This window comes from Molothrus ater, chromosome 2, assembly GCF_012460135.2.
Source record: "Molothrus ater isolate BHLD 08-10-18 breed brown headed cowbird chromosome 2, BPBGC_Mater_1.1, whole genome shotgun sequence".
Taxonomy (NCBI): domain Eukaryota; kingdom Metazoa; phylum Chordata; class Aves; order Passeriformes; family Icteridae; genus Molothrus; species Molothrus ater.
Genome location: NC_050479.2, coordinates 82529396 through 82555292, shown reverse-complemented (window position 1 = coordinate 82555292; position 25897 = coordinate 82529396). Strand labels below are relative to the sequence as shown.

The 25897-nt window shown below is 38.1% G+C and overlaps 1 protein-coding gene across 31 annotated transcripts in view; it reads left to right on the top strand.

The window, feature by feature from the left end:
• Window positions 1-25897, top strand: part of DLG2 (discs large MAGUK scaffold protein 2) — a 984854-nt gene that overhangs the window by 920267 nt on the left and 38690 nt on the right. For all 31 annotated transcript variants that reach the window (XM_036384308.2, XM_036384333.2, XM_036384316.2 and 28 more), the window contains 2 exons: window positions 13219-13395; window positions 22518-22593. In XM_036384308.2, coding sequence (XP_036240201.1) covers window positions 13219-13395; window positions 22518-22593 — 253 coding nt within the window. The remainder of the gene's footprint in view (window positions 1-13218; window positions 13396-22517; window positions 22594-25897) is intronic.

The window sequence follows — 25897 nt, the reverse complement described above, 5'->3', positions numbered from 1 at the left end:
GATCAGCCCCTAAATAAATCACACACTAAATTGCATTGTGTTTCCATGTTAGAAGTGAAAAAGTGAAGTGAAAAGGAAATTCCTACAATTTGTAAATGAGGCTACAAAATACTAAAAATTCTAAGAATTGGTCCAGGCAAAAAAACTTGTTGATGAATAATTCAGTCTCGTGCACATCAAGTGAAAGAAAAACATCTCTTCAGTCACAGACATTTGTTTATTCACTTTCTTGCTTGTTTGTTTTTCCACAACTCCCTGGCATGTCAGAATAATAATAATAAAAAAAAAAAGAACTTATTTTCGGTCCCTATTCTGTCATTCTGTAAGACTCAATTCATTTAAATGGCATGGGTTTTGTATAAGCAAATGCTAAATGACAGTGTAATTTATACTTCAGGCTTTTCTGACAAAATGTGTAGCTTCAATTGATGCTTCTATTGAAATCAAAAACATTTCACTCTTTGTGTTCAATTTACCCATCACAGCCATCAATATGGCCACTTTACCACATTTTCTGAGCACTTCACAATACCCTCTTTGTGTATTCTTATTTTACCATTAGGAAAATGGACACCAAAGCAGAGAACTATTCACACCATATTTATCAGCCCATTTTTCTGATCTAATGTAAATGCTTAGAATATTCCTTTCCCATAGGTACTTAGCTCTCTCCATTACTCTCCAGGGAGTTCAGATTTCTCCAAGAATATCTGCATTGCACCTAATTTGTCTTCCCAAAATATGAAAAAAAGAAAGCCATCTCTACTGTAATTCCATGTCTACACCAGGAATGCCTACACTGCCCAAGGATGGCTCAGCCACTCAGCACACTGGAGCTCCCAAACCACCTTCAAGTGATTCAAGATTTTTTGCAGTGTTGCTGCATTATTCTGAAGATCACCTGAAATTGTACACAGCTTGAGCATCTCTGTACCATCCTCAGTTACCTTCATCAAGACACTCTTAAGCAAAGTGAAGTATTTTTATCCACTACAGAAAATGCTCTCAGACACCAAAGTATAATATTATGCAGAATATATATTAAAAATTCTTGATATTCCCAAAGTGATAAATATGGTCCAAACTCCTATATCTGACTGTATTTTATACTTCAGTCTTTCTGTAGATATAATAGGTAGGTAATTTAGTTTGAAGGAGATAATTCTGATGTTGCAAGTCCAGCCCTCCTCTCAAAACATGGTCAGCTTCAAAATTACTTCAAATTGCTCAGGACCTTGTCCAGGTGAGTTGCTAGTATCTCCCAGAATTTCAGAACCTCTGCGCTGCCTGCACCAAGGCTCATCATCCCCCTGGTGAGATTCTGTCCTCTCCCACGTGTTCAGAGCAGCTCCATGGGTGAGGAACTGATCCCCAAATAATGCAAATGTGAACATGGTCCAATGCAGTCCCTTATTCCTACATGGTTTTATCAAGGACTGGTTTTTTTTTAGAAAAGTTCTTGTTGTGTTTTCTCTTTTGGGAGTATGGGATTTGCTCGTGCCTCCTACAGTGGAAACAAGACTTGACCTCATGCATCTTCCTTGTTAAGGACAAGGTTTGTTTTCCTTTTGGAGGCTTTTCTTCCACTGAAGTGGAATGGAATGAAAGATAATATTTTAGTTGGAAAGGACCTGATGGGATCATCTAGTCCAAAAGCCTGACCAGTTCAGGGCTGAACACAAATTAAAGTATGTTGTTGAGGGCATTGCACAAATGTTTCTTAAACACTGACATTGACCAGCTCTCAAGGAAGCCTCATCCAATACCTGAGCAGGGCCAGCAAGCAAAATAATATTGAGGAAATCTTTGGATCAGCTCATGGTTAACATGACACACGAAGACATGCTTATAAAGTCATCTCTTCTACAGCTTTCCCAGCTACAAAAGCTTTTTGTAGGGGCACTATTCAATGTCTTTAAAATAGAAAGATGCCAGCATAACCTATAAGCCAGTGAAGAAGTTACTGTTCATTTATAGCTGTCAGAGACATGAACTGGGATTTTTTTACCATTTTTGCCTCAGTCTTGTGTTTCCTGCACACACATATCTAACATTAACCAGATTGACACATTCATTTGACTCAGGCTTAGGAAATGGTAGTGGTTTATGATGTTCCAAACTGAGTTTTACATCCTGAAATGTGCAGTTAATTTCCTTAAAACAAATTCATAGAAATTATCATCCTAGGAGGAGTATTAGAAAAGCAACAGCACCTGTGAATTATTTTCTAGTACATAGAGTGTGTCATGGCATAGTTAGGTCTAAGTACATGTAATCTGTTTGAAATTGGTCAGATTACTCAAATGCTAAACAAAATTTGGCTTAGGAGCCTGACTCAAAGATGGCAACCTTCACTTTGCCTAAACTTAAGGTTTTAAACATAGCTTTTAATGAATATTTCCCATGCAAATTAAATTGCTGAGTGGAAGTAAGGGTTCCTCGTTGTTCTTTTTTTTTTTTGCAGGACAGAGGAATGTCTTAAAATCCAGGTAAACTTAAGTCAGTATAGATAGAAATTTGTAATGGCGGGGGCAGGGGGGTAAGAACAATCTGGTTTTCCTGGAAGATTTGGTTTTAGGGCTTTTTATTGCTACAAGACTCAATTCAAAAGAAGATAATAAAAGGAGAGGTCCTAGTTTGGTTGCTTAAGTCGGGAATTACACACAGAATGAGGAGTATCAGTATAGACAACCTCATGAAAACTCTGAGCTTCATTCATGGCAGCAGGAACTTATCCTGGTTCCTGGTTTCTCCTAGCTCCTAGCACCATCCAGGAGCAAGCAACCAAAGCACTTCTGTTACTGCACCAGACCTTCATCTTGTCAGCCTCAGGGCAGCTTAAGGCAAATTCTGTCAATCTTAAAGCTGCTTAGGGTAATGTTTTCAGAGTGACTTAGCAAATCAAAGTCTAATCTTCATTGAAAGTCTACAAAACCCTGTCTCAGATGTGCTTAATTTACCTTTAAAAATGGGATGCAGGAACTTCTGATGTTACCTTTAATCCTGCTTTTGAGCACATGTGAGCCTGGGTTCCCAGGGAGGAGAGTGTGGATAATGCAATGGAGTGAATGAGAAATTGCAGGGAGCTCAGTGCAGTGTGCAGGGAGTTGTGGGAAAACAAACCTAATTTTTTGTTTCACAGAGAGAAGATAATAATTTTAGTGTCATCCTCTTGCAGCTTTGTTTCAGAAATGTTAAAATAGATTCTGCTGCTCTTAAATGTTTTGGGTAATGGTGGTCAATCAGCACTTTTATAGTCAGAGTACATTTCTAAAGAAAATTGACAACCAGACACACAGTGAGACCAACAAATCTAATAATTAAGAAGAAGTAACAGTCACATTGTTTTGACACTGATGAGATGACACCAAAGACTATTATTTTAATTTTTAATTTTTGTTTGTTTGTTTCTGCTTTTGAATACTCTGGCATCTTATTTTCAAGCTTTTTTTCTGTGAAGAGCATACACTAGTGAAAACTGGTGTTGAATTATTCATTTGACTCAAGAAGATGGAGATTTATAAAAAATACCATCTACTAGAAAACATTCTACCCAATCACAGAATAAAACTTCACAGGATAAATCTCTTTGTGGTAAGTGTTGACAGACAGGAGTTCAAGGAATCCACTGGCTGACCAAATAGAATTGGCCGACCAAATAAAACATCTCATAGTTGCTGCTCTTCCAGCCAAACTTTCTCTGTTACTTCTGTTACAGTTTAAACAATTTCAGTTGAGTTCACCTCAGGCCTGTGGCATTGATTTTTCTAGAGTTCCACCTTAAAAATCTGACATCTTTAGAGATTCAATGTTTGGCCTGATGAAGCAGAAGTTATGTAGAGACATCTGACCTTTGTACCATAAAAATTCATCTTTAGATTTCAACTGCATTTGGACTTTTGCAAAATTACTCTTCTTCAAAAGTCATCCTTTAAAAGAGACAAAGTTAAACCCAGAAATTAATTGCATTGCTTCCAACTGAAGTCTATTCTAAAACCCAAATAAAGGACTCATTCTATAGGCAACCTCTTCCTGATGATTGAGTGAACTCTTAATGAGTTCCTCAAGTTTTGACCTAGACACGAAAGGTTTCCATGACTTCTCAAACAGCTGCATTCAGCAGAGTTTATGGATTTAGTACGTTTCTCCACATTAGGCAGGATAATTAATTTCCATAATAATTTTCAGTGGTTTTCTACAGTATAGCTCTTGTTTGAATGGGGTTTCTCATTATCTCAGCAGAACCTACTCAGTCAACACAGTAACAATGGAAATCCAAATTGTGACTCTTTCACTGTCAAAGGACAGCATTAAGGCCAAGCAGAAACCATTAGTGAGAAAGAGCTGTTGCAAACAAATATCTTGACTTTTCTTTCCATAATGCCCTCTCCCCTCAGAGCAGCCAATGTTCTATCTCATTAATACTTTCTCTGAGTTTTGTTTGTCTGCACTTTTTCACAGCTAGAGAACAATCTTTTTTCCAATAGCAGTTTCTAAAGGCTGGAGTACAAACAGATTTATTATGATATTAACAAATTATTATGATATATTATGATATATTATTATGATATATTATGATTCATTATGTTACGAGCACCTTCATGATCAAAAAGTCTGTAGAGTTCCTCACCTCTTACAACTGAAGTAAGTCAGAATATTCAGATTGACAAGGCTCCAATGTTGATTTATCAGGAGAAAAGAAAAAAAATAATCCATTTTGCTGACAAAATTGTCTGAATTGTGGATGGTGGGATGTTTTCTAGTAGAGGCATTGTGCTTAGTCCATCTCTTACAAGTCTTTCTGTCATCATTATGTTCAAATTGTACAAATCATAAATGTGGATCATTTTTTCATAGGAAGGCTTTGTCTTACTTCTGCACATGTCTAATATCCTTTTCCAAAAAAAAAAAAAAGAAACAATCTTATATCTGACTGGTAATAATAATTATGTTACCAGTGGGGTTCCTTCTATGTGCTGAAAAATTCCTTTTGATTATAAAACAGTGGAAGCACAATTAATTATGTGGTTAGCCTGGCCACAATGGAATTTTAAAAGCTGCCAACAGACTTGGGTCATGATTAGGTCTAAGAGAAAGCAAATGCAAGCTAGAAGGTATCTGAGAAAACAACCTAAAAAACCCAACTACCCAAAGCAGATCTTCAAGTTCTCTTGCAATAGTTAGAACTGCTGCAGACCAATTACAAAAAAATTTCTAAATCCAGTGCATTTTTGCAGTGTATTCTCTCGTGGTAGGAAGACACATTTGGGTGCAAGGAGGTATGGGGATAGCTACAGGCTGTGCTAACAGAGTCATAATTTTCCCTTTCAGTTCATTGTCTTTGAAAGAAACACCTGATTTTATGTTTTATTTTATGTTTTATTTTATTTTATTTTACTTTATTTTTTCCTGAGGGAAAAAAATCCCTAAATTAATATACTCAGACAGCAAATAAGTTACTATGAGAGAGAATGACTTTTTGGTTCCTGTGTCAATCCATGCAACCCACAGGTTGCAATTTCAGGTGAATTACCCAGTAGTTTAGAGTATCCCTGATTTGACATCCAGCCACATTTCCTTTCTGGATATGGATAATGTCACAACACAAAAATCTGTGTTGAGAAACTGCACTTGATGCCTCAGAGAGAAACCAGAGATGCAGTCAGGCAGCAGCTTCACCTAGTCTGTATGGGGAGGAAAAGATCAAACCAAATAATAAAACAGATTTCACATCATTTTGGTGCATAATGCACAGGCCAGGTCAAAGTCAGTCAAAAATTATCCCATTTCTTTAGAAGAAACTGCTAAGTACAAACCTGGCATATGTTTTGAGTTTGCTGTGAAATCTGCATCTCACACACAAGTTTGTGGGTTTATTGTGAAATTTCAGCCACAGACTCAGGGGTGCTGAAGATGCCTTCCAGAATCAACTACAGATCTCCTCTGGAGTTTATCAAAATAGCCTGTTCAGACCCAAGGTGATCTCCGTGTTTTAAAGGAAACCTCAAAGGTGAGGATCTGGACTACATTGAGTCCAGTGCAGATGTATTTAAAAGCTTCTGTGTACCACAGATGAAACTGGCTGCCAGATTTTCCTAGTCAGTAAATTATGGTAAGGTAAGCATATGCTCACAGCTTGGTTTTAGATGTTTGCAAGCAGAAGGGGGAATTCTGTTTGGGTCTTTTATGCCCCGTAAAATGCCAAAGAAACAAAATGTATGTTCCTTGAAAGGACTTCCCCTTGTGCCAGCACAAGAGAAAGCATGAAGGAATTTCACTTTCTCAAGCCACCTTACAAATCCTGCTGGGAGGGATTAAAGCCAGGCAAACCTGGGAGTAATATTATTTCTGTCCATGTCCACAACTGAAAGACTGAAGTGTCAGTCCTTGCTCACTGTGAGATATTTTGCCTCTAACATAGTATGTTGTATGCTGTTGCGCAGCAAGACCATGAAAGTGCAACATGTTGGTTTGATACTTCTGAAAATGTTGACTTACATTTTTCTGTACAAATTTTGAAGAACCCATTTCCTGCGCAGAATATGAGCACTTGCTAGAAACTGAAAAAAAGCCTGTCGGCAACATAGAGATTGGCTCATAAGAGCTGACATTAAGCATCATGCTTGGATTTCCAAAATGAGCAGAATATTCCCCAAGGACAAATGGCAGTCCTCTTTCCTGATAAACATCATAAAGAAATATATCCCTCTTCTTCATGAATTTTTTCTGGAACTAACTGCTGCTGTCTCAAATCCTCTTTTTCATTGAGATCCATGACATAACTCTCTGCCAAATTCCCACTAGGAGGAAAAGAATAAGGAATTACTTGGACTGAATGGAGAAATTGCTGAATGAAGTAAAGTAATATGATAGCAAGTGGAAAAGGCCTGCATGCAAATGTGCATTGGGATTTGCTGCAGTGGAGGTGCCTTAGAAGCAGCTATGCTAACACCTTGAACTGCACATTGACTGGGAGCATGCCCCTGCCTCTGGGCCAAAACCTGCCCTCTTACTAATTTAAAGGCATTTCCTTATCCTGTTACTACATGCCCTTGTAAAAAGTCCCTCTCCAGCTTACTTGTAGTCTCTAAGCTGGAAGATCATAATAGTTTCCTTGGAGCCTTCTCCAGGCTGAGCAACCACAATTCTCTCAGCCTGTGTTCATAGCAGAGGTGCCCCAGATCTCTGATTATCTTTGTGACCTCCTCTGGACTCACTCCAGCAGGTCTACATCCTTCTGCTGGGGGTCCACAGTGGACACAGCCCCTGCCGACCTTATGTGCATCCAAACTGTTACTGGTAATGGGCCCTGATCAGTGCTAACTTCCAAAAGGGAACCTGGCAACCGTGTCGTACTGCTGCACTGTCATGACTGATTTTGGTAACCCAAACTGCCAGTACTGTCCCTCTCAGCCTGACAAGGTTGAGGGGATGGGCTTCATGAAGAGTCACAACATCATTAAGATAGGGAAAAAAAAAGAAAAAAGCAAAAAATAAAATAAAGGCAGGGGGAGGGGAATGAAAGTAAAAAAGTAACAGAAAAATAAGGCAAAGAAAAGGAAAAAGCAGGAATCATGGTATCTATGAGTGACGGGTCAAACATTCAGACATATTTTGTTAAAACTACATTATTGTAGTATACCCCTAACAAAAGCTGTTCTTCCCAACAGTCCCCCTGTCCACCCTCTCAGCAGAGGTGACAATGTATAACGATTATCTTTTGCACAGAGGCTATTGCAGCAGCCTCCAGTCTCAGCAAGCAGCATCTCAGAGCTTCCCAAACCTCCCAAGGAGGGAGAAACCTTTTTTGTATGCTCTACACATAGGATTTACCAGTTCAGCTTCTCCAGATGGAAACAGAGCAGGGAGGAAAAGCTTGAAAGTCTTTATTGGTTAGCCAGTATGTGAAGGTTTAACCCTTTTAATAGCATCTTAATTGCCTTGCAATGGCTGCTTCGATCAGAGAGCCGCTGTGCTCTCCGTTGTAGCTATAGCAATGAATTACATTAGCGTTTCTTTCATCTTCTTCTAATTTTTTCTTCAAGCTGAGCCTGCAAGTGGGTGGAAATGCATTTATTACTGAGTGCAGAAAAGACAGCTATGAAGCTTGGGGTCTGATTCTGACTATGATGCTGAGTTACTGTCTAAAACCAGGCAAATGATTAAACCTCTCTGCACTGGATTTCCCCATCTGTAAAAAAAGAATAGGGCAGGGGGTAGGATAGATGTGGTGAATGAGGAGAATAACATCTATCTCCCTTAGGATGATGCTATAAAATCTGATGTCCGAGAATCCCTGTTCAAAGAGAGAAATATCCTTTAGTGGTGCATATGCAGATATGCTGGCAGATCACAGGAGAGTTAGGACTATTTACAGTAGCTGAAAATCTCTCTTGCTAAATGTTGTTGTCGTTTCATAATCAAGTGAATAGCAAAGAGCAGTCTGTAAATTTATGTGCAAACTCCCATCTGTGCCAGAAGAAGAAGAAGTAATTTCAGAGATGCAAATAAAGCTGTCACCTGAACTGTACGAAATTACTGGCCATTGATAGAGGAGTAGAAGATTTTGGGGTTTTGCACTGAACATATAGAAGCATTCAGTAAAATATATTCCTGTGTTGTAAATGCAGGTATATCCCTTGCTTTGTCAGGAAGATTGTGAAGACTACTAACAGTGGTGTTTACAACATTAGCTGAGGAAGCTAAGAAGTTTCTCTGTTAAATTCCCTTTTTTGCTAAGGGCTTAGCAAGATCACTTAGTCTTTCTGTACCCTATTTTTTCATGTTACAAATGCTGGTGACAATATAACATCGTGGATGTCAGTAGGTTGTAATATATGGGATTGCATTAGGAATTTATTTTCTATTTTGTTACTGCTAATATATTTTCTTTGTCAAACATTTATTCCACTAGCTGCAAGAATAGGTGTCATTAGGAATAGAAATTTACTGCACAAGACAGCTTAGCTTTCGAAAATGCCACAAATAATGAAGTATTTATGCTAAGTGGAAGAAAAAAAAAGATACCCCAGTTTTGGTCACCTTCATGCCAGGTAGACACCTCACTGCATGTTAGGCAGTATATTACAGCTTGGGGAAGTCAGTATTTTAATTTCAAACAATTTTTGAGCAATGAATTTCAATGCTGTTGTGAAATGCTTGTCTCATGTTTTACGGTGATGTGGCTGCCTAAAAATGATTAAGAAGCACCCAAGCACAAAAATAAAACCTGTTAGGTTCTGTCCAAATTGCTGCTGGGATTAGTCTAGTGTAATGATCACTTCTGAAGTCTGGAATAATATCAGGGGAGCAAGCCTCACATATCCTTAAATATTTGTGATAGCCAGCTTCTTCTAAATGTTTGCACCTCCTGCTTCACTTCTCAGGACTTTATTTTCTATAAACATGAGGCTTTCACCTAGCCTTTCATGGCAGTACTTGGCATTTGAATGACACTTTTCACTTTCAAGATATTAAACAGTTTTCCTTAAACTAAGGCAAGAACTGAGAACTGAGAAAAAAATAAGTGTTCATGAAACTTTGGTGCATATACCTGATGCTTTTGATACCTCACACCAATTCCTGTTGCTGTTTTTGTAATAAGGTAACTAAGCTGACCAAATCATTATTTCATCACATCTGTTAAACTGGTTTGTAGCAAGCTCTGTTACCTGTTCCAGTATTTTATCCACATCTCATAGTAGTCACTGGGTTTAGTGTATTTGTAACTTCAAAATGCATTCTCTATCCTGTGTAACCCAGGGTTCTGTTTGTGAAATGCACTGTCTAGAAGATACTGAACAGGAGTTTTCTGATTCTGGTGTGATCACAATATTGGTGACAGCTCTAAAGTGGAAGTTAAATAATTTAAACTGATTTCCTTTGTAGTAAAATATTGACTACCCCAATTCAAAAGTAGACCAAGTCATCTGACTTGGAAAAAAGGCTTTACTGACACAGAGAAAGCTCTTGGTTTTGTCCTATAGGATGCAAAAAAAGGCTTAACACTGGATGCAAGCAGCTAACTGAGCATATAAAACACCAGAAAGAACAGTGCTTTAAGAGCACTTTTATAAGTTCTGAAGAAAAAAAAAGCAGCTGTTAGTGTTCAAGACTGTTAGATAAATGTCTGTTAGACTAATGTCATTAAAATGTTGTAAGGTTATTGAGATTTTTATTCTTTAATACTGCAGTAAAAGACACTAAAAATTATTTAAAGCTCAGTACTGTGAAGAACTGCCCAAGCAACCCATGAATAAGCAGCCTCAGCCAGATGAAAGCATGTAGTCATATTAGCAAGTGCAGAAAGCTCACTAGCTCTGCTGAGCAGCCCCTCCACTATCTGCAATATTGTGCTTGTGTTTTGGGGAGACACCTCTAATTCATCACAGAGAGAGAGAGGCACTGTGACATGTTTTCTTGGTTTAGACCCTCTGGATGATTTTAATAACCCTGTTTCTATTAAACATCTCATTTTGGAAGAGTACTTGTCTGGTCCTGATCATGCTGATCCTCCTCTAGCTGAAATGATGGTGCTCATCTCTCAGAGAGGGCTGCTAGGTGCTCTGTGCAAGTGTAGGTTTCTTGTTGGACTGTGTTCCTTATGTCTTCCTCTCAACTCGTAATATTCAGCAAAGGTGCTACTACTTTTTAACTTTTCTTCTGATATTCTCCCTAGCATGAAAGAACCTATCTAAGGTGTCTAACATACCCCTTAGTGTGTTATCCTGGTGAAGAAGCTTGCACAAAACAACTAGACTTTGCTGAGAGCTCACCTTGACTCTGATGAAAGTTTCAGTGCTTGCAGATGGTATCCTGTAAGACTTGGATGTCATTGTCTAAAAACATGAAAGGGCAAAGAAGAAAAGGCATCTTTCTCTGTCTGTTCTGCCCAGTTCCTTTACCAAACAAGAGGTCTGGCTACATTCATTTTGTGTCACTTCAGTTGACACTCAACAGATGCAGAGGTGTTATTTTTATATACATCTTCAAAACCAAGCCAAAATAGTACAGAACTGTGTGGTGTTCATCAGGTAGAAAATTAGAAATGACATGTCAGTCTCTTAAAGGGACTAGATTTTGCAACCCAAACTGCCCTCTTAGCCTGAGGTGGTGGGGTTGAGTGTGCCCAGCTCTCTCTATAGCCCAAAGTAGTCAATAATGCCTGGAGTAAAGATCTCCACATACTTTATAGCTGGGCCAACAGCCAACCAGCAAAAGTATGTTTTCCAGAGCCAGAAATGTTATCAAAGGTGTAAGCTCAAATACAGCTGTTACCAAGACCTGGCTCTTAATTTGAAATGTTTAGGAAAGATCACTGAAGTCAGCTCACATGTAATTTTCATTTGCTAATGGAGTAATCAACATCTGTAGAGCATCAGCCACAAAATCTTTCATTCAATGAAAAGTGTGCTCAAAAAGTCTCTTGTCTGAGATCTGTAATCTCATTTTAATTAGCAATGCACATGATTACTCCAATCAAAGCAAGTCAGAGGCAAACATTGCCATCTGCATTCATCGTTAACATCAGCCAGCACGATGACAGACTCATTTTAAGTCAATATGTGGGCTCTGAGGTGCAAATGTCTGTTCAAGGACAAAGAATATTGTCCTACTTTCTACTCCTTAACTTTTGAAACACAACCTTCATTTTAGAACTTGCTGAATATGGAGCATTTCCAGTTTGGCATCAGGGAATGTTTTGCATCAGGGATGTGAGGATCCATGTAACCGGGACTTATTCCCTCTTACAGAAGATATTGTCCCTTGTTTTGAATTACTTAATTATGCCTGGAATCGGGATTGTATGATGTCTGCCCAGTATACAGCATGGCCAACTGTCTGGTTAGGGGTTTTGAGCTGTTGAACAGCATCCATGGCAAGGTGCACAATTAATCCATGAATTTTTAAGACTATTCAATACGTTGGTAAAACTCTGATCACTGCCTGCTGCCAAAGGCAAAATCCATCCAACACAGGATAATGTGTTGTGTGCCTGTTTGTATATGCACTGCCAATTCCAGGGGTCTGGTGTGATCACTTGGTTAAGAAGAGGTGTCTAATGACACTTAACTGCTTCTGGATTTATGAGCTTCTTCATCAGATGGCCTCACAGGAGGCTGTACTTGAGAAGCAGCAGATGACCTAGTACCAGTAAGAGTCCTTTATGAATGTTAATATTTAATAAGATATAGTCAGGTTTTTAAAACAACTTTTCCACTGCTAAGCCATTAAATTTTTCCAAAGGATACTTGCATTCCAAGAACATTTACAAAAAAAGGAACAAGCATAAGTAAACTTGTGGATTATGTAAAATTCAGCAGTCTTCATCCTCAAAGGGAATTATCTGGGCATTTCTGAAGATGTTAGTACATGACTTTAAACTCTTTAAAAGAAGACATATTTCAAGTGGCATTTTCCCTCCTCCTGAACCAGATTTGCCATGCACAGTTGGTGCATATGAGAGCTTTAAATTATTTTGGTTGCATAGTCACAATTTTGATAACTTATTTTAAAGTTTTCCACCTTATGAGAAGTAGCTTTGAGTGGTTTATATCTACCCATAAAACTGCTACGATCATTCTTGTAATTACAGTAAAATGCACAGCAATTAATTACATCAAATCCTTCTCACAAAAGTGTTTACCAGTGAAAAGATTGCCATGGCTTTCTTTCTGACAATGAAAGAATAGGAATTATTAGACACTTCTTGGGATTTAACTGATGTAACACTTCTGCAGCCAGGATTATGATCATATTATTTTCCCTATAGGAAATAAACATCAGTTCTTGACAGGTATGATCTTTAAACAATATTTTACATGTGAAAAATATTCCCAAGTATTTTTTTAAGTACAAAACCAAGATCTGGATTTTTAGCTAGGTAACTCCAGTGAGTGACCTGCACTTGCTGGGATTCGTGTGCAGGGTCTTGCTCTCAGAAAGAGAGATACATATACCCTGGTGCAGGTGCCAGGCATAGGACTGGAAAGCATAGGCTGAAATTGGTATCTGATTTTACCATTCATTTTCTCTTACAGAAGAAAAAAAAAAGGCTTCTGTAAAGACTAACTTCACAGTGGAAAGAGTTTTCCTCTGAGTAGGACCTTTCCCCTTGGAAAAGGTTACCTGTGACATAAGATATGATTAATTGCTCAGATGTAAGTGTACCCAGACTGATATAATCACCTGCCTTCAAATCTTTGTTTGCTTTCACAGAGCCATGTTTGACTATGACAAGAGCAAAGACAGTGGCCTCCCAAGCCAAGGACTGAGTTTCAAGTATGGAGACATCCTTCACGTCATCAACGCCTCCGATGATGAATGGTGGCAGGCAAGGAGGGTCACTCTGGAGGGGGACAGTGAGGAGATGGGAGTTATACCCAGCAAGAGGAGGTGAGTGCTGCCTCCTCCTTCTTACCTCCTTGGCCATTATCTCAAAATATTTCCTTTTTTTTTTTTTTTTTGCAAAGATGGGGTGCATCAATCTACTGAAAAACTGAGGGCAGTAAAGGAAAATCCTACAGGTATTTCAAGAGTTGGAAGACACAGTTTTTGCTGTGAGATTTAAAGCATTCAGGCTGTTTGTAACTGTACTGAAAAGAAACTCAGAAGGTGATTCAATAACTAGTAACTTCATAAAGAAAAGGGAAAAGAAGGAGAGATTGCCATCTACTAAAGAGCTTTAGTAAAAAAAAGGAATAACCAGAACCCAAGTCTGGGAATTCGCTCTGAATTTGAAGTGGAGCACATGTTTTAATGTCAGGGTGATTAGCCATTGCATCAAACTGCTGAAGGATGTAATGAATGGCTTGACATTTTCAAATCAAGACTGTATGTCTTTCTTTTGAGAGGGTAATAGCATTAAACTTCTCAGCCTGTGTGATGTGAAATATGGTGCTAAATTATATAATGGTCATCTTTGGCTTCAAAGTCTGTTAATTTAATCTCTGCCTCCCTGGAAACTGATGGATAACCAATATCACAGTAAATTTTTCATATAATGTAAATGAAGGTACTTTCATCTGCTCTCCAAGCTAAATCTGAATCTTTTGTGTCTGTGATGGATTCGTGGTGACTGTCAGAGAGAGAACAGATACCTGAATCTCCCTCATTGTTTGTATTGTTTATTCTGCCTAGATGCTTTTGTAAAATTGGCCACAAGTCTCTGATAGTATCAGAACTAGCACACAAAGCAGTATTACCTCCTGGCTCTGTTGATAGTTGCTATAAAAAGGTCAAGAACTGAAAGGGTAGGAGGAAAATTAAATCCGTCAAAACGTATTACATTTCTCTTTTGCAGCAATGCCGTCATACTGAGTATAAACTTTCCATTCCTAGCTATTTCAGCTTTGGCACTAGTGTAAAAATGATCATGACCATTTTTTTATAGAGGAGAAATGGGATGCTTGGTGCTCCCTTGAGCATCTGCTGCTGTTTCAAGAGAATTGGCCAAGGTACTAATAGAGCTCAAGGTACTCATTGTTCTAAATCATGTAAAAGTAAACTAAAAGGCCATCAAATACCTTGTTGACATGAGCCCTGAAAAAACATTAATTTCTCTAATGAGCATGTTGGAATAGCATCCACACCTGGTTTCTCAGTGAAGAGCCATTTTGGTGTTGTGTAATGGACAGAAATAAAAGGCTAGGTCGTAAGGTTAGGTTATAAGTTTCAAGATGGAAAATGTGCCCATTAACCAGACTTAATCTCTGGATACTGAAAAAGGAATACTTGCCTGCTATTCATTGCTACAGTAAATACTGCTGTAATTACATGATTGGATTGTGCATGGGAAGAGAGGAGAGTTTATTTAATGCGATGGTAAGTAAGCTCACTCCTGTGTGGTGTCTACTATGAAAAGGTGCAAAAAGCACCATGTCATACATATTAAAACAACTACAGAGGGGAAAAAAGACAAAGCTAATTAAGATGTGGAATTGTATATCCTGTAAAGTAGAAAGGTGGTGTGTGCCTAAAGCTTATTGGGTTACCCACACAGTGGTGTTTTCAAGGACAAAAGATAGAGGTTCTCTAGTCAAGGTCAGACACATAAGAGAGCCTAGGAATAAGATGTGGCTCAGGAAACACTGGGAGAAAACAGAATAAATTAAAAAAAGAAAAAAAAAGACTGTATGAAAATAGATTGGTTAAAACCTAAAAATAAGAGTCTTGAATTTTAAAAGATTCAGGTACAGTTACCATGCTCTCCACTTGGCATACTTATTCTTCACTAGTGAAGCTGAGTGGCCTGGAAAAATCAATGGCATCTGATTTTCTGTCTGCATGAATGTAATGATACACCTGAGCTGGAGTGGGAAGAGGTTGCTGTTATTTTATAAAAGGTTTCAGTTGTACAATATTTTTTTCCAATGCACTGAAAAGTGAGGACTGTTTCCTTTCGGTGGGTTCTGCATGATTCCTGAGTGCCTGAGACTGATGTGCTCTTGCCAGCACCTTCTGCAGTCATTTACACCACCTAAGGGGAGGATGAGCAATCAGTGCACATAGGGCTGAGTTACAGAGAGTAAAGCTAATCACACTCACCAGATTGTGCTAATTCAGAGTTCAATTTCCTCTGCAGGTGTGGGTTATTGACTGTAAGAGGATTAATCTAAAACAGAGTACTCCTGGAATTCATTTGACCAAATATAGGCAGCTACAGCATAGAAATCCTCATTTAAGCTGTTGGCTCCAGGATGCCATGTTCTCCTATAGTTTATATGGGATTATTTCTATAAGCAATGCATTGTATATAATACAGCATATGTTATATCTAGTAGTAAAACATTGTGATAGATAGAAAGAAAGGAAGGAAGGAAAATAAGAACATCTGTAGGTGTTGTTTGGGCTTGTCCTGCAAGCTAAAGTGGCCATGATGATGTAAATTGAAGAATTTTATATTTGTCTTATAGTTTTCAATCCCCAATTCATTTCTGTTCCTTTTTTTTTTTGTGTCTTGGGTGCTTCAGGGGGTTATGCTGGGAAGGGTTTTCTTTTGTGTCCAGATTCCTTTCTCTGCTTGTGGAATGCTATCCTGTGGTACTGTAACTTTATTTTTTGCACTTTTTGTCAGTGAGAGGCTATACAGATCCAGGTTGAGTCTTTTAGCTGTCTACTTTACTTCTGTCCTACTTCCCTTGACTTCTGTCCAGCAACAACTGAGATACAATTCCTGCACTTCCCATAAGTGAAATCATTATGTTATAGCTCTGAAAACCAGTGACCACTTCAATTTTATATATATATATATATATATGTGTGTGTGTGTATATATATGTATATGAATATATATCTATGTATATGAGTGTACAAATATATATGTATATAAACAGACATATTTCTTCTTTGAGATGCTGTGTAATGGTAATTGCTGTAATTGCTTTCCATGCGTTAAGGTCTTTTATATTTTACAGGAGAGCCCATCATACAATGACATTTTAGCATGAGCTAATTAGAGAAATTGGGAATGATTAATCAAGACTCCTTACTCTTTTTTTCCTCTATGACTTATGTGCTATACCAGCAAAAAAAATCATAATTTAGAATTATAGGGGAGCTGCCACTCATTAGTCTCTCCCGGTTTTTGGATACATTACCTCTTAGTGATTTGATAGAGTTTGAATGCTTTTTTGTCATTAGATTTCAGTGCTTCTGACAACATGTGGATTTTTTGCCTTATTTATGGTTAAATTGCCAAGTCAGGCTTTAAGAGAGAGTTTTGGAGGGCAACACTTCAGCTGTGTTGGCGGGGTGTTACTGAAAGAAGCAGCCCAAAGAAGTGAGGGTGGCCCCAAGTTTTTCCACTGATACATGCAAGGACTAAGTCTCATGGAGCAGTGAGCCAATGACCTCTGTGGAGATTCAATAAAATTAAATTCCAAGTATCCTGTGGTTCTTAAATAGAATTGCAACCATTTCTACACCTGAAAACATTTTGTTCATTTGTCAGTGTGTATTTATTGTCTGACTATAGCTGTTGTTTTCCACCACAGGTCTGCATAGCTAGTTGGGTAGAAACCAAGTGCAATGACATAGTTGGTGAGGTATTACATCGTGTTGGTGTTGGGAAGCACAGGACTTCAGCACAAGAAGCTGCAAACCACTTCACTTGTGGTTTAACCATCACCAAATAGTTATTATATAGTATTAATTAATCAACATTTCAAGCTAAATTTCTCTTGGTTCCACATCTGCCCAAAAGATTTATCCAAGCTATGTTTAAGGTGACAGCACAATTACATCAGGCAGGGTCTCCAAGGTGAGGGGACATAACCACCAGCCCTGTACCAATGTCACAGGCAGCCTGCAGTATTGCCTGGGCACTATGGCTACGTGTGTGAAGTGCTCCTTTATCATCAAAAATTGCTATTTATACTAGAATGACCAACAGAATTAGATTTACACTATCTTTTTTTTACATTTGGATAGATTGATATATAGATAGATTGGTTTAGATTAGAGTTTCCACTCTGTGCTTTTGATCATGAGAATTTTTATTTGCCTCATTGCCCTTCTCATTATCCATAAAAAAGAAAATCAACTTCCTATAAAAGAGCAGCAGCAAGCTGAGCAGCCCATGTCCAAGATTCCCTCCCTATGGAAACACTCACATTAGTTAAAGGGAATTTAAAAAATGCATTAAACCAATTTGCATATATAAGAGAGCATTTCATTCCTAGACAGATGCAGTAATTCAATAGTAAATAGATTTTAATTTGCTGTAGCATTGATTTTACACCTCCAGCTCTTTTCACTTTTTCCTTGCTGAGTCTCTGCACAGGGACAAGCTCGTACATTACAAACCCTCCACAACAGCAACCTCCCACCTCATGAATGTCAAGCCTCAGTATTTTCTGTGGTGTGTGTATATCTGCCTGACTCGAGTCCGTGGGTCTGGAATGCAGCCTGAGATTTCACACAGATTGCCCCAGAATGGCTGAGCATAAATTCTCACCACTTTTACTACTGCTCCCTCTGCAGCCAGTGAGGATTTGGCCTTACAACCCTGAAATAATTACACAAATCTTTCTGTTGTCCTTCAGATGTGCAGTCACAAAACTGCTGTCAGACTGGACATCATTCTAAGATACCCATTTTCAGGTAGTTTAAGTGCCTCTGACTGCCAAATGTTATGCAACTTGTATCTGTTATTACCAGCTGTAATAATACCAGCCTGATACTTGTGTTCTCAAATTGACAACATTCTCCCCACAAGTACATGTAGCAATGCTCTTCTTTCAGGGCATAGTGGGGGGAAAGGTACATAAAACTCAGTGTTTCACAAACATTTAAGGACAAGGAACAAGAGGTTTTCCCAGCATAGAAGTCCCTGTGGGTGAAAAGCCAACTTAAATTTGTTGTTCTGCTCAGCTTGGCAGAAGGGCATGTTTATCCACTCAAATGATTTTTATTTTTAGTGGTTCCTATAAATCATCTACCTTTCTAAATAGTGCTTAACATTTTAATCCTTAGATGATAAAACTTTTTAACATCAGCTAAGCTTTGTCTAAAAAATTTGTCTGTCTATACTCAGTAATCTGATTGGAAAAATTTAATATGGAATGAAACTTTTATGTATGTGTAAGTATAAACTTCTTCCTGTGCTCTTGCAATGATGTGAACTTGTGTGCTGTTGGAAAACAGCTGTTAGCTTTTAAACAGAATAAGGTTGTGCTACAATTTCATGAGAAGTCATTTCCTAATGTCATTAGGTCTCCACTTCATAAATATTGAGCAGGTGCTGAGCTGTTTTCTATAAGCAAGCCACTGCAGATGGAGAGCTGATCCAGAGCACATTCTCTCCTGCTGAAAAATGCATGTTTGGTGCAAAAATGCCACTTCAGGAAAGCTCCAAAATAATTTTGAGAATGGGAATCTCTTGGTAAGCTCAATCTCACATCTTGCAGAGAATGGAAGCAATAAAAAGCTATGAACTGAGACCACATATTTGAATTATAAATAGTGCATACATATTTTCACTTTTCTTTCACTTGATAGGCAGGCAAAACAAATATAGTGCAGGTGACCTGGAAATGGTGAAGCAAGACAAGAGACATAGCAAAGTTTTTCAAGTTTCCAGTTTACATTGCTTTCTTGTATTTCCTAACTCTCCTCATTACAGTACTCATGCTGGATTTGGAAACAACTTTCATCCTGCAAAACACCTCAGTGCCAAATATGTACAAATTAGGCTACTGTTACCATTTTATTTCATTGTAGAAACAAGTTTGCCATTTGCATCTGTGTTCTACATAACCATGAATGCTGTTATTGAAGATTAAAGCATTTCTCACTTGATATTCTTCCTCACCACTGTGAAGACTGATTAGTGCTTTTAGGAGGGCACTGACAAAACTCCCAGTAGTGCAGCAGTGTGTGATCACAGTTCATGACTTGTTGAGTTATACTTGTTTTTTTCTTGTTTATAGCATTTATGAAGGACTGAAAGTTTCATTTTGAAAAATCCCACAAGCCCTTTTTCAACAGCTATATATGCCCCGAAACACAAAAGCAGATAGACATTGCATTGTAGTGAGTGTTGCATCCTATTAATAAGATTAATAAGTTCCTCAGAAGAGGAAGAAGAGAACAGTATCCTAAAGAACTCAAATCCTGAGCTTACTAGTGAGGGAACATGGAAGGTTGAAGTATATTTCCAATGTACTGCTCCACTTCCCTAGCTTTACATGACAAGAAGAGAATGAATCCTGACCATTTCTGAAATAAAAAGGGCCAAGAGGTATCTACCACCAGGAATGTTTTTAAGAGAAAGTGAGTATATAGATATACTCCAACTGTCCCAGATCTCACATGATCTTAGGTAATTTCCCTGTACACAGCAGTGTTTCTGTACTCAGCTCTACTTGGAGAGTGAGTGGGAAAATGGAGGCGAAATCCCCGTAAGCTGTGCTAGGGTGATGCTGTTTCCACACAGAACTCAGAGCTTTTCAGCTCCAGTCATGTTTGTATGTTGGATGTAGGTTTCTTTGAACATTTCTTGAAACCTCTTTGAGTTTCAGTGACCCCCTCAGGCACTTTTGAAACTGGGACTGAGCCATTAAGTTGTTCTGGAAATCATAGCCATGCTTCCTTATCCCTTAGATATAACTCTATCAGGCAAATACATAATTAGAAAGGGTCATGGCAGCAATGTGTACATCAAGCAAGTCAGAGTTGCAAGTCTGGGCCCTGCAAATCTGGGAGATAGGAGTCCTCCCCTTCACTTCATGTTTTTGCACAACTCCCCATAATCCTGCTTTGTCCAGCAGTGGTTATAGAAGATTGGTTACCATCTTAAGTGAAACATTCCTTTCTTAAGTTTTTTCAGCTGATGGATCAAAATGTTCGAATGATGGTCAGCTGCTGTCAACTAAACCAATGTAAGGAATTTACACCCATATGCTGTTTAGACAGTCACAGTGTCAGCTGTTGCAAATAACTCTTTGGACCTAAACTCTTTCCTTCTTGGGGAAAAAACGACAGTCAAGTTTATTTTTCCTTAAATATAAAAACTACAAGCCTGCAAAAAAGTGGTAAAAATGTTTGAATTAGTGTTCCTTTAACAAGTGCCTTTTCTAAGAGCTAGATAAACAAATCTAAAAGAACACAGATTCAAAACTTTGTATCTTCACCAGTTGAGTTCCCTTTTTAGCCCTGTCTACGGCAAAAATGTCCCAGTAGCTCAGATGAGAAATTCTAACATCTTAGTTCACTGAAGTTCTGCACCCTGACCACTTCAACAAAGACTAAATCTTTGGAGAACCAAAGCTAAATTCCGCAAGTTCTCCAGAGCACGCAAAACTAAAGCTTTTCAGAAATTTAGGTTCATTCCTTCAGGAAAATGAGATGTAAACACCAGAGCAACCCACTACCACAACGCAAATTCCAGACCAAAGACATAAAGGCAATAGAGCACCTGAGCTGAAGAACTTAAAGATTATGTTATAAATTCGGCAAACCTATTTATTTTGTCCTTGCCTTTTTCTAACAGCTGACCCATTTTACTGACGGTTCAGGCAGCAACAGTAATGTAGTCAGCCTGAGATACAGAACATTTCAGCTTGTAATTTTACATTTCAGCTAAATTATAAGTAACTGAGAACAGTTTTATTGTGGAAGGTGTCACGCAAATGATAATAGGAGGCAACATTGCGTGCCACCCTTACTACAGTGCCAGATGATGGAATGTTTGGAACATTCAGTAGACATGCTGAGCATATATGAACACTGTTGCTATGTTTGCCTGAAGGACTCAGTTACATTACCTAAAACTTCTCAGAGCAATGCAAAACATTTCTGCTGCTCCTCATCTGTCTGCTATGCCTCTAGAAAGCAGTGATGCCTCCACAACTGCTAAAGCAATTATGACAAACTTCATAAATAAGATTCACTCTTCAGGATTAATTTCCAAAATTTTATGCAGTGAATAAGAAATTAAGTTAAAAGCAGATGTTTTAGGAAGTTGGGCAGGGCTGGAATGAGTTTAAATGTTAATATAGATTAATAAGTACAATATTGTGTTCATTTGTGCTAATTATTTCCTCAGAAGGCATCCATCCTATTTAGGCAATTACACAGCCTTAAGTCTTCATTTCTTTCCAGTACTACCAAGGGACTTCATCTGCTAGCTCAAGTCTGAACTGTTCATGTGTTTTTAATAACATAGATTTAGTTTGAAAGATGCACTTGAGCTGTTTCCATGTGAATATTCCACACTTACAGAGAAATGCATTTAATCTAAATTTAAACTGTAGCTATAGTAACCAACATTCACTGTGTTTCAGGAGGGCGTATATAAGCCTACTCAGACAGAAGGAAACATGTTGTGTTAATTATCATTCTATCAAAACTCTAGAGTTTGTATTTTGGAAAATAATTATCAGAAATTATGAATTCCTACTACCCAGGCTTAGAAAGCCAGAGATTTGCAGGCATGTATTCTGATGTCTCATAAGCTAGCTTTGCAGGATTCGATGGAGATTTCCTAGAGCAATCCCCAGCCATAGCAAATAGGGTTAGTGTTTCACTTTCAGGTAGATGATCAGATTTTTTACTTGAGCCTGTCAATGATAGATTCTGTAGATGATTTTGCAAAGGTAGGTAACATCGCTTTTACAGTAATGTCCATATTAATCAAGGTGAGTAAGGACATGTCCTCGTTTCATTCCTCTGACCATAGAACTCTAAAATGTTGCCTGATTTTTGAACAGCTTAAATCAGAGAGAATAAATCTGTCCCCAGTATGCTTTTCCCAGACTCCCATGTCTATGGAGAGGCAGTGCTGTTCTGCTGGTGTAGGGCTGCCAAGACTCTTCAAACCCAGTCCTGCATTTGCCAGAAGACTGCTGCCTGGCTGAGGAAGTGACTTCTCCTTTTCAGTGGATGAAATTCACTTTAAATGTTTACTTTAGGTGTAGTAAGCTGCCAATGGTCTTGGGAGAGCAGCTTGAAATATTTCATACAAAATGCTGCTAAAATCAATGCATGTTTCTTCATTTGTGTTTTCTTTTCCCCAGAGTTGAAAGAAAGGAGCGTGCACGTTTGAAGACGGTGAAATTCAACGCGAAACCCGGTGTAATTGATGCAAAAGGGGTATGTAGATACTGAAACCTTTTGAAATTGCACTTTACAATTGTTTTATCCAGAGTAGAAAAGATTTTACCAACATAAGGAATATTTAGGTTGTTGCAGCCAAAACCTGCAGTATAGTGAAATGTAGATCAGAGATTACTGTGATATAGTCTTTGGAATAATTAAATATTCTTTTTATAATAATACTGAATGACAGTGCCTCCTAAGGGGAAGATACTAAGAAAATAAAGAGCATTTCATGATAGCTGTGATTTTATTTAAATGATGGATAGAGAAGAAAAGACTTTAAAAATGAATGCAGATGGATAGCAGTTTAATGAAATAGCACCAGAAGTGTAAATTCCCTGGCTTCAAAGGCTGTTAAATCACAAACCAAAGGTTGTAAGTTAAGGATAGAAAAAATTAGGTTTTGGGTGTTCTGCATTGACAGTTGTGACAGACATTGAACACAGGTGTGTTTCACACCAGACACCATGGCCAAACAACACAAAACGTGCAAGTTCCGTTCCAGCAGCGCTGCCTGGACAGAGCAGGGCTCCTGCTGCTGCCACTTCACAGAGCTGCTTTATTGTGCCCAGGTCGGCAGTCTCCTTAGCCTGATGCCTGCTATCCTGTCTGGTGCCATCTGGCTGGCAAGTATCACAGCAGGAGAAATGCCCACAGCCCTGGCTCTTGAGGTATATTTATCTGCTGAAGTGTAGCTTGCTGTTGTAGCACTAGTGAATACTTGACATTTGCAGGGATTTATTTTTGAAACCCATCCAGTTGGCATGTTTGGAATTTACAACTGAGGGCTTCTGTGAGCAGACTAGGAGACAGATATTCAGCAGCCATGAGGGGAAAGTCCTGCTTGGCTGCAGAAAACAGAGCAGGGCCAAAACTGTGCGATGAGTGAACATGACCATAGGTAGGTGCTAGCATGGGAAATGACCAAGTGGTTCAGCAGGTCCCTTCCAGACCTGCTGTTCCTGTGATCTTCTGCCTAGTTTGAAATTCTCATTCTTAATCTTTTCTTCCTTCAGGTTCCCTCCGTAATGGTAATACTAAAAATTCCCTTATTCTGTCGTTTCAGACAGATTAGCAGGGTAAGAAATTCCTCTTCCCATGGACACAGAGTTCCTAGCATGGGGGTTCCTAAGTCTATATGCCAGCAAAATAGTATTTCACACTTGAAAATACTTCCCTGTTACTGCTCTACAGAACAATTCCTGAATTCAATGCAAATGCAAAATTATTGCTTGAATATTGACTGAAATATTGTTGAATAGTGACTGAAACAAGTTTTCCAGACTTACGAGGCACATGGAACTGTACATTAATTGCACCTGCAGATAACTCAGTAAAGAATACATAATAAAATGCACTTAGAAAAGAATAATTCATCTCATACCATTTCTTTAGAAGTCAAAATTTCATTTTATAGTTTGAAATGACCATTCTCTGCAACCCTATTTATTAATGTTGCCACTTATTTTGAGAGATAATAAGTTTTATATTGCCAATAAGAAGAAATCACTTCTTAAATGTCTATTTCCCATATATAAACAAAGCTGCAGGAGAATAATTTATTCATATAGCTAATGATCCCTTTTCAAGTGATTCTGTCAAGAATTTAATTACTCTTGATTCCCCAAATTATTTTTTCATTTTTGTCATCAGTGTAACATTAATCTTCCAGCCACTCAACATCAGTGTTTGATTCAGTGTTTAGGAAATTGTGTAATTACAGGGCAAGACCAGTGTAGCCTTTTGGGACCAAACCTTCCAGATGAAATGAGATATTCAAGTACACACATATGTATGTGGATTGAAAGTGTCACTATTTCCATTTGGTCTTTCAGTGTCCAAAAAGTAGTGGTGTAAAATGTCTAAGAGTCCACACTTTACATTTTTACTTTTTTTTCAACTTTGGAAGAAATTTAGCCCAGGTAGGCAGGGCTGCAGTAGGCTAGGAAAATTATTTTGTTTCAAAATCAAGCTAAAATTCCAATACAAATGAGCTTATGTGGGTCTGTGGCTTCTTTGGCTCATACATTCATGACTGTGGGCAAGTGTAAATGTCTTAGTTTACTCTAAAGATGAAACTGAGAGAACTCTTTTAATGAAATATTTCTAAATTTGGCCAGGAGATGTGCATGGAAGCATTTTAAAAATAATTTTAAAAAAAGAAAACAAAACAAACAAAAAAACCCTTAACTGAATACCGAGAGTCCTTGGGAGTTTTGGACAGGTAAAGGTGTACCTTACTTCTGTTTTACCTGAATCATCTCACTAGCCCTTCCATTGTAGAAACAATGTTCAAGAGCTAATACCCACAGCAAAGGTTTCCTGAGACAATACCAAAATGTCTTTGATATAACTATGATTTTAAAGTAGAAACTGCCTAGTTATTCTATGGGTTTATAAAGTCTTATGCATTTTCATCACTTTGGCCTCATTTTTAATCCCATATCTGGAGATAAGATGCAAAGAAAGTGTTACAGATAGGGTGACATTTGTAGTTGATCAGCTCCTTGTGGTCTCACTAAAAAGGTGTTTAAGAATGCTCAGCAATATAGTTGACAAACCTGTTTGTAGGAAGAGTTAAAAGATAATCTTTCTAAAGGCCCAAAGTTCCTCTTTTTCAGGCCAAACTTGTATGTTACTTCATCTATAAAATTAGTTCAACACTTTTTAAAAATGTGATTTAGAATATTTATATTACTTTAGATTTGTTTCATTGGACTACTCCAATGCATGCCTTATGAAATTAAAGTCTACAAAATCAGGATGGATACAGAAACAGGGAATGTGAATCAAAATTAGGGAGCTCTAGGGAAACCTTCTGGTCTCAAGTTTAAATAAGGCCACAGATAGTACCTTTGCATGCAATGCATAATTTAATTCCCATGCTCATTATTACAGGATATTGCATAAAAAATAAGTAAGTTGAAAAAGAACTAGGTAGGTTAGCAAGTAGCAAAATTAATGGCAACTTTAAAACTTTTGTCAAGTAACTCAGGATATATTAATTGTTAATTTCAAGAAGAGATGTTATAAAATGGAAAGGATCATATTACTTCTACTTTTCCTTTTAAACATCTGTTACTGGACAGTGCCAAAAAGCTACTTGGCTAACTGGATCTCTAGCTTAACCCAATAGGGCTACTTTTCTTTCATTTTCTGTTTATTCTGACCCAGAGAAATTTATTTGTTCAGGCTCAGGGACATCACCAGGATCCAGGCCCCGTTAACACTTTTAAAGATATCAGACCACTTAGAGATGGTAACATCTATGTAGTAAGGAAAAGAATACAAAAACAGT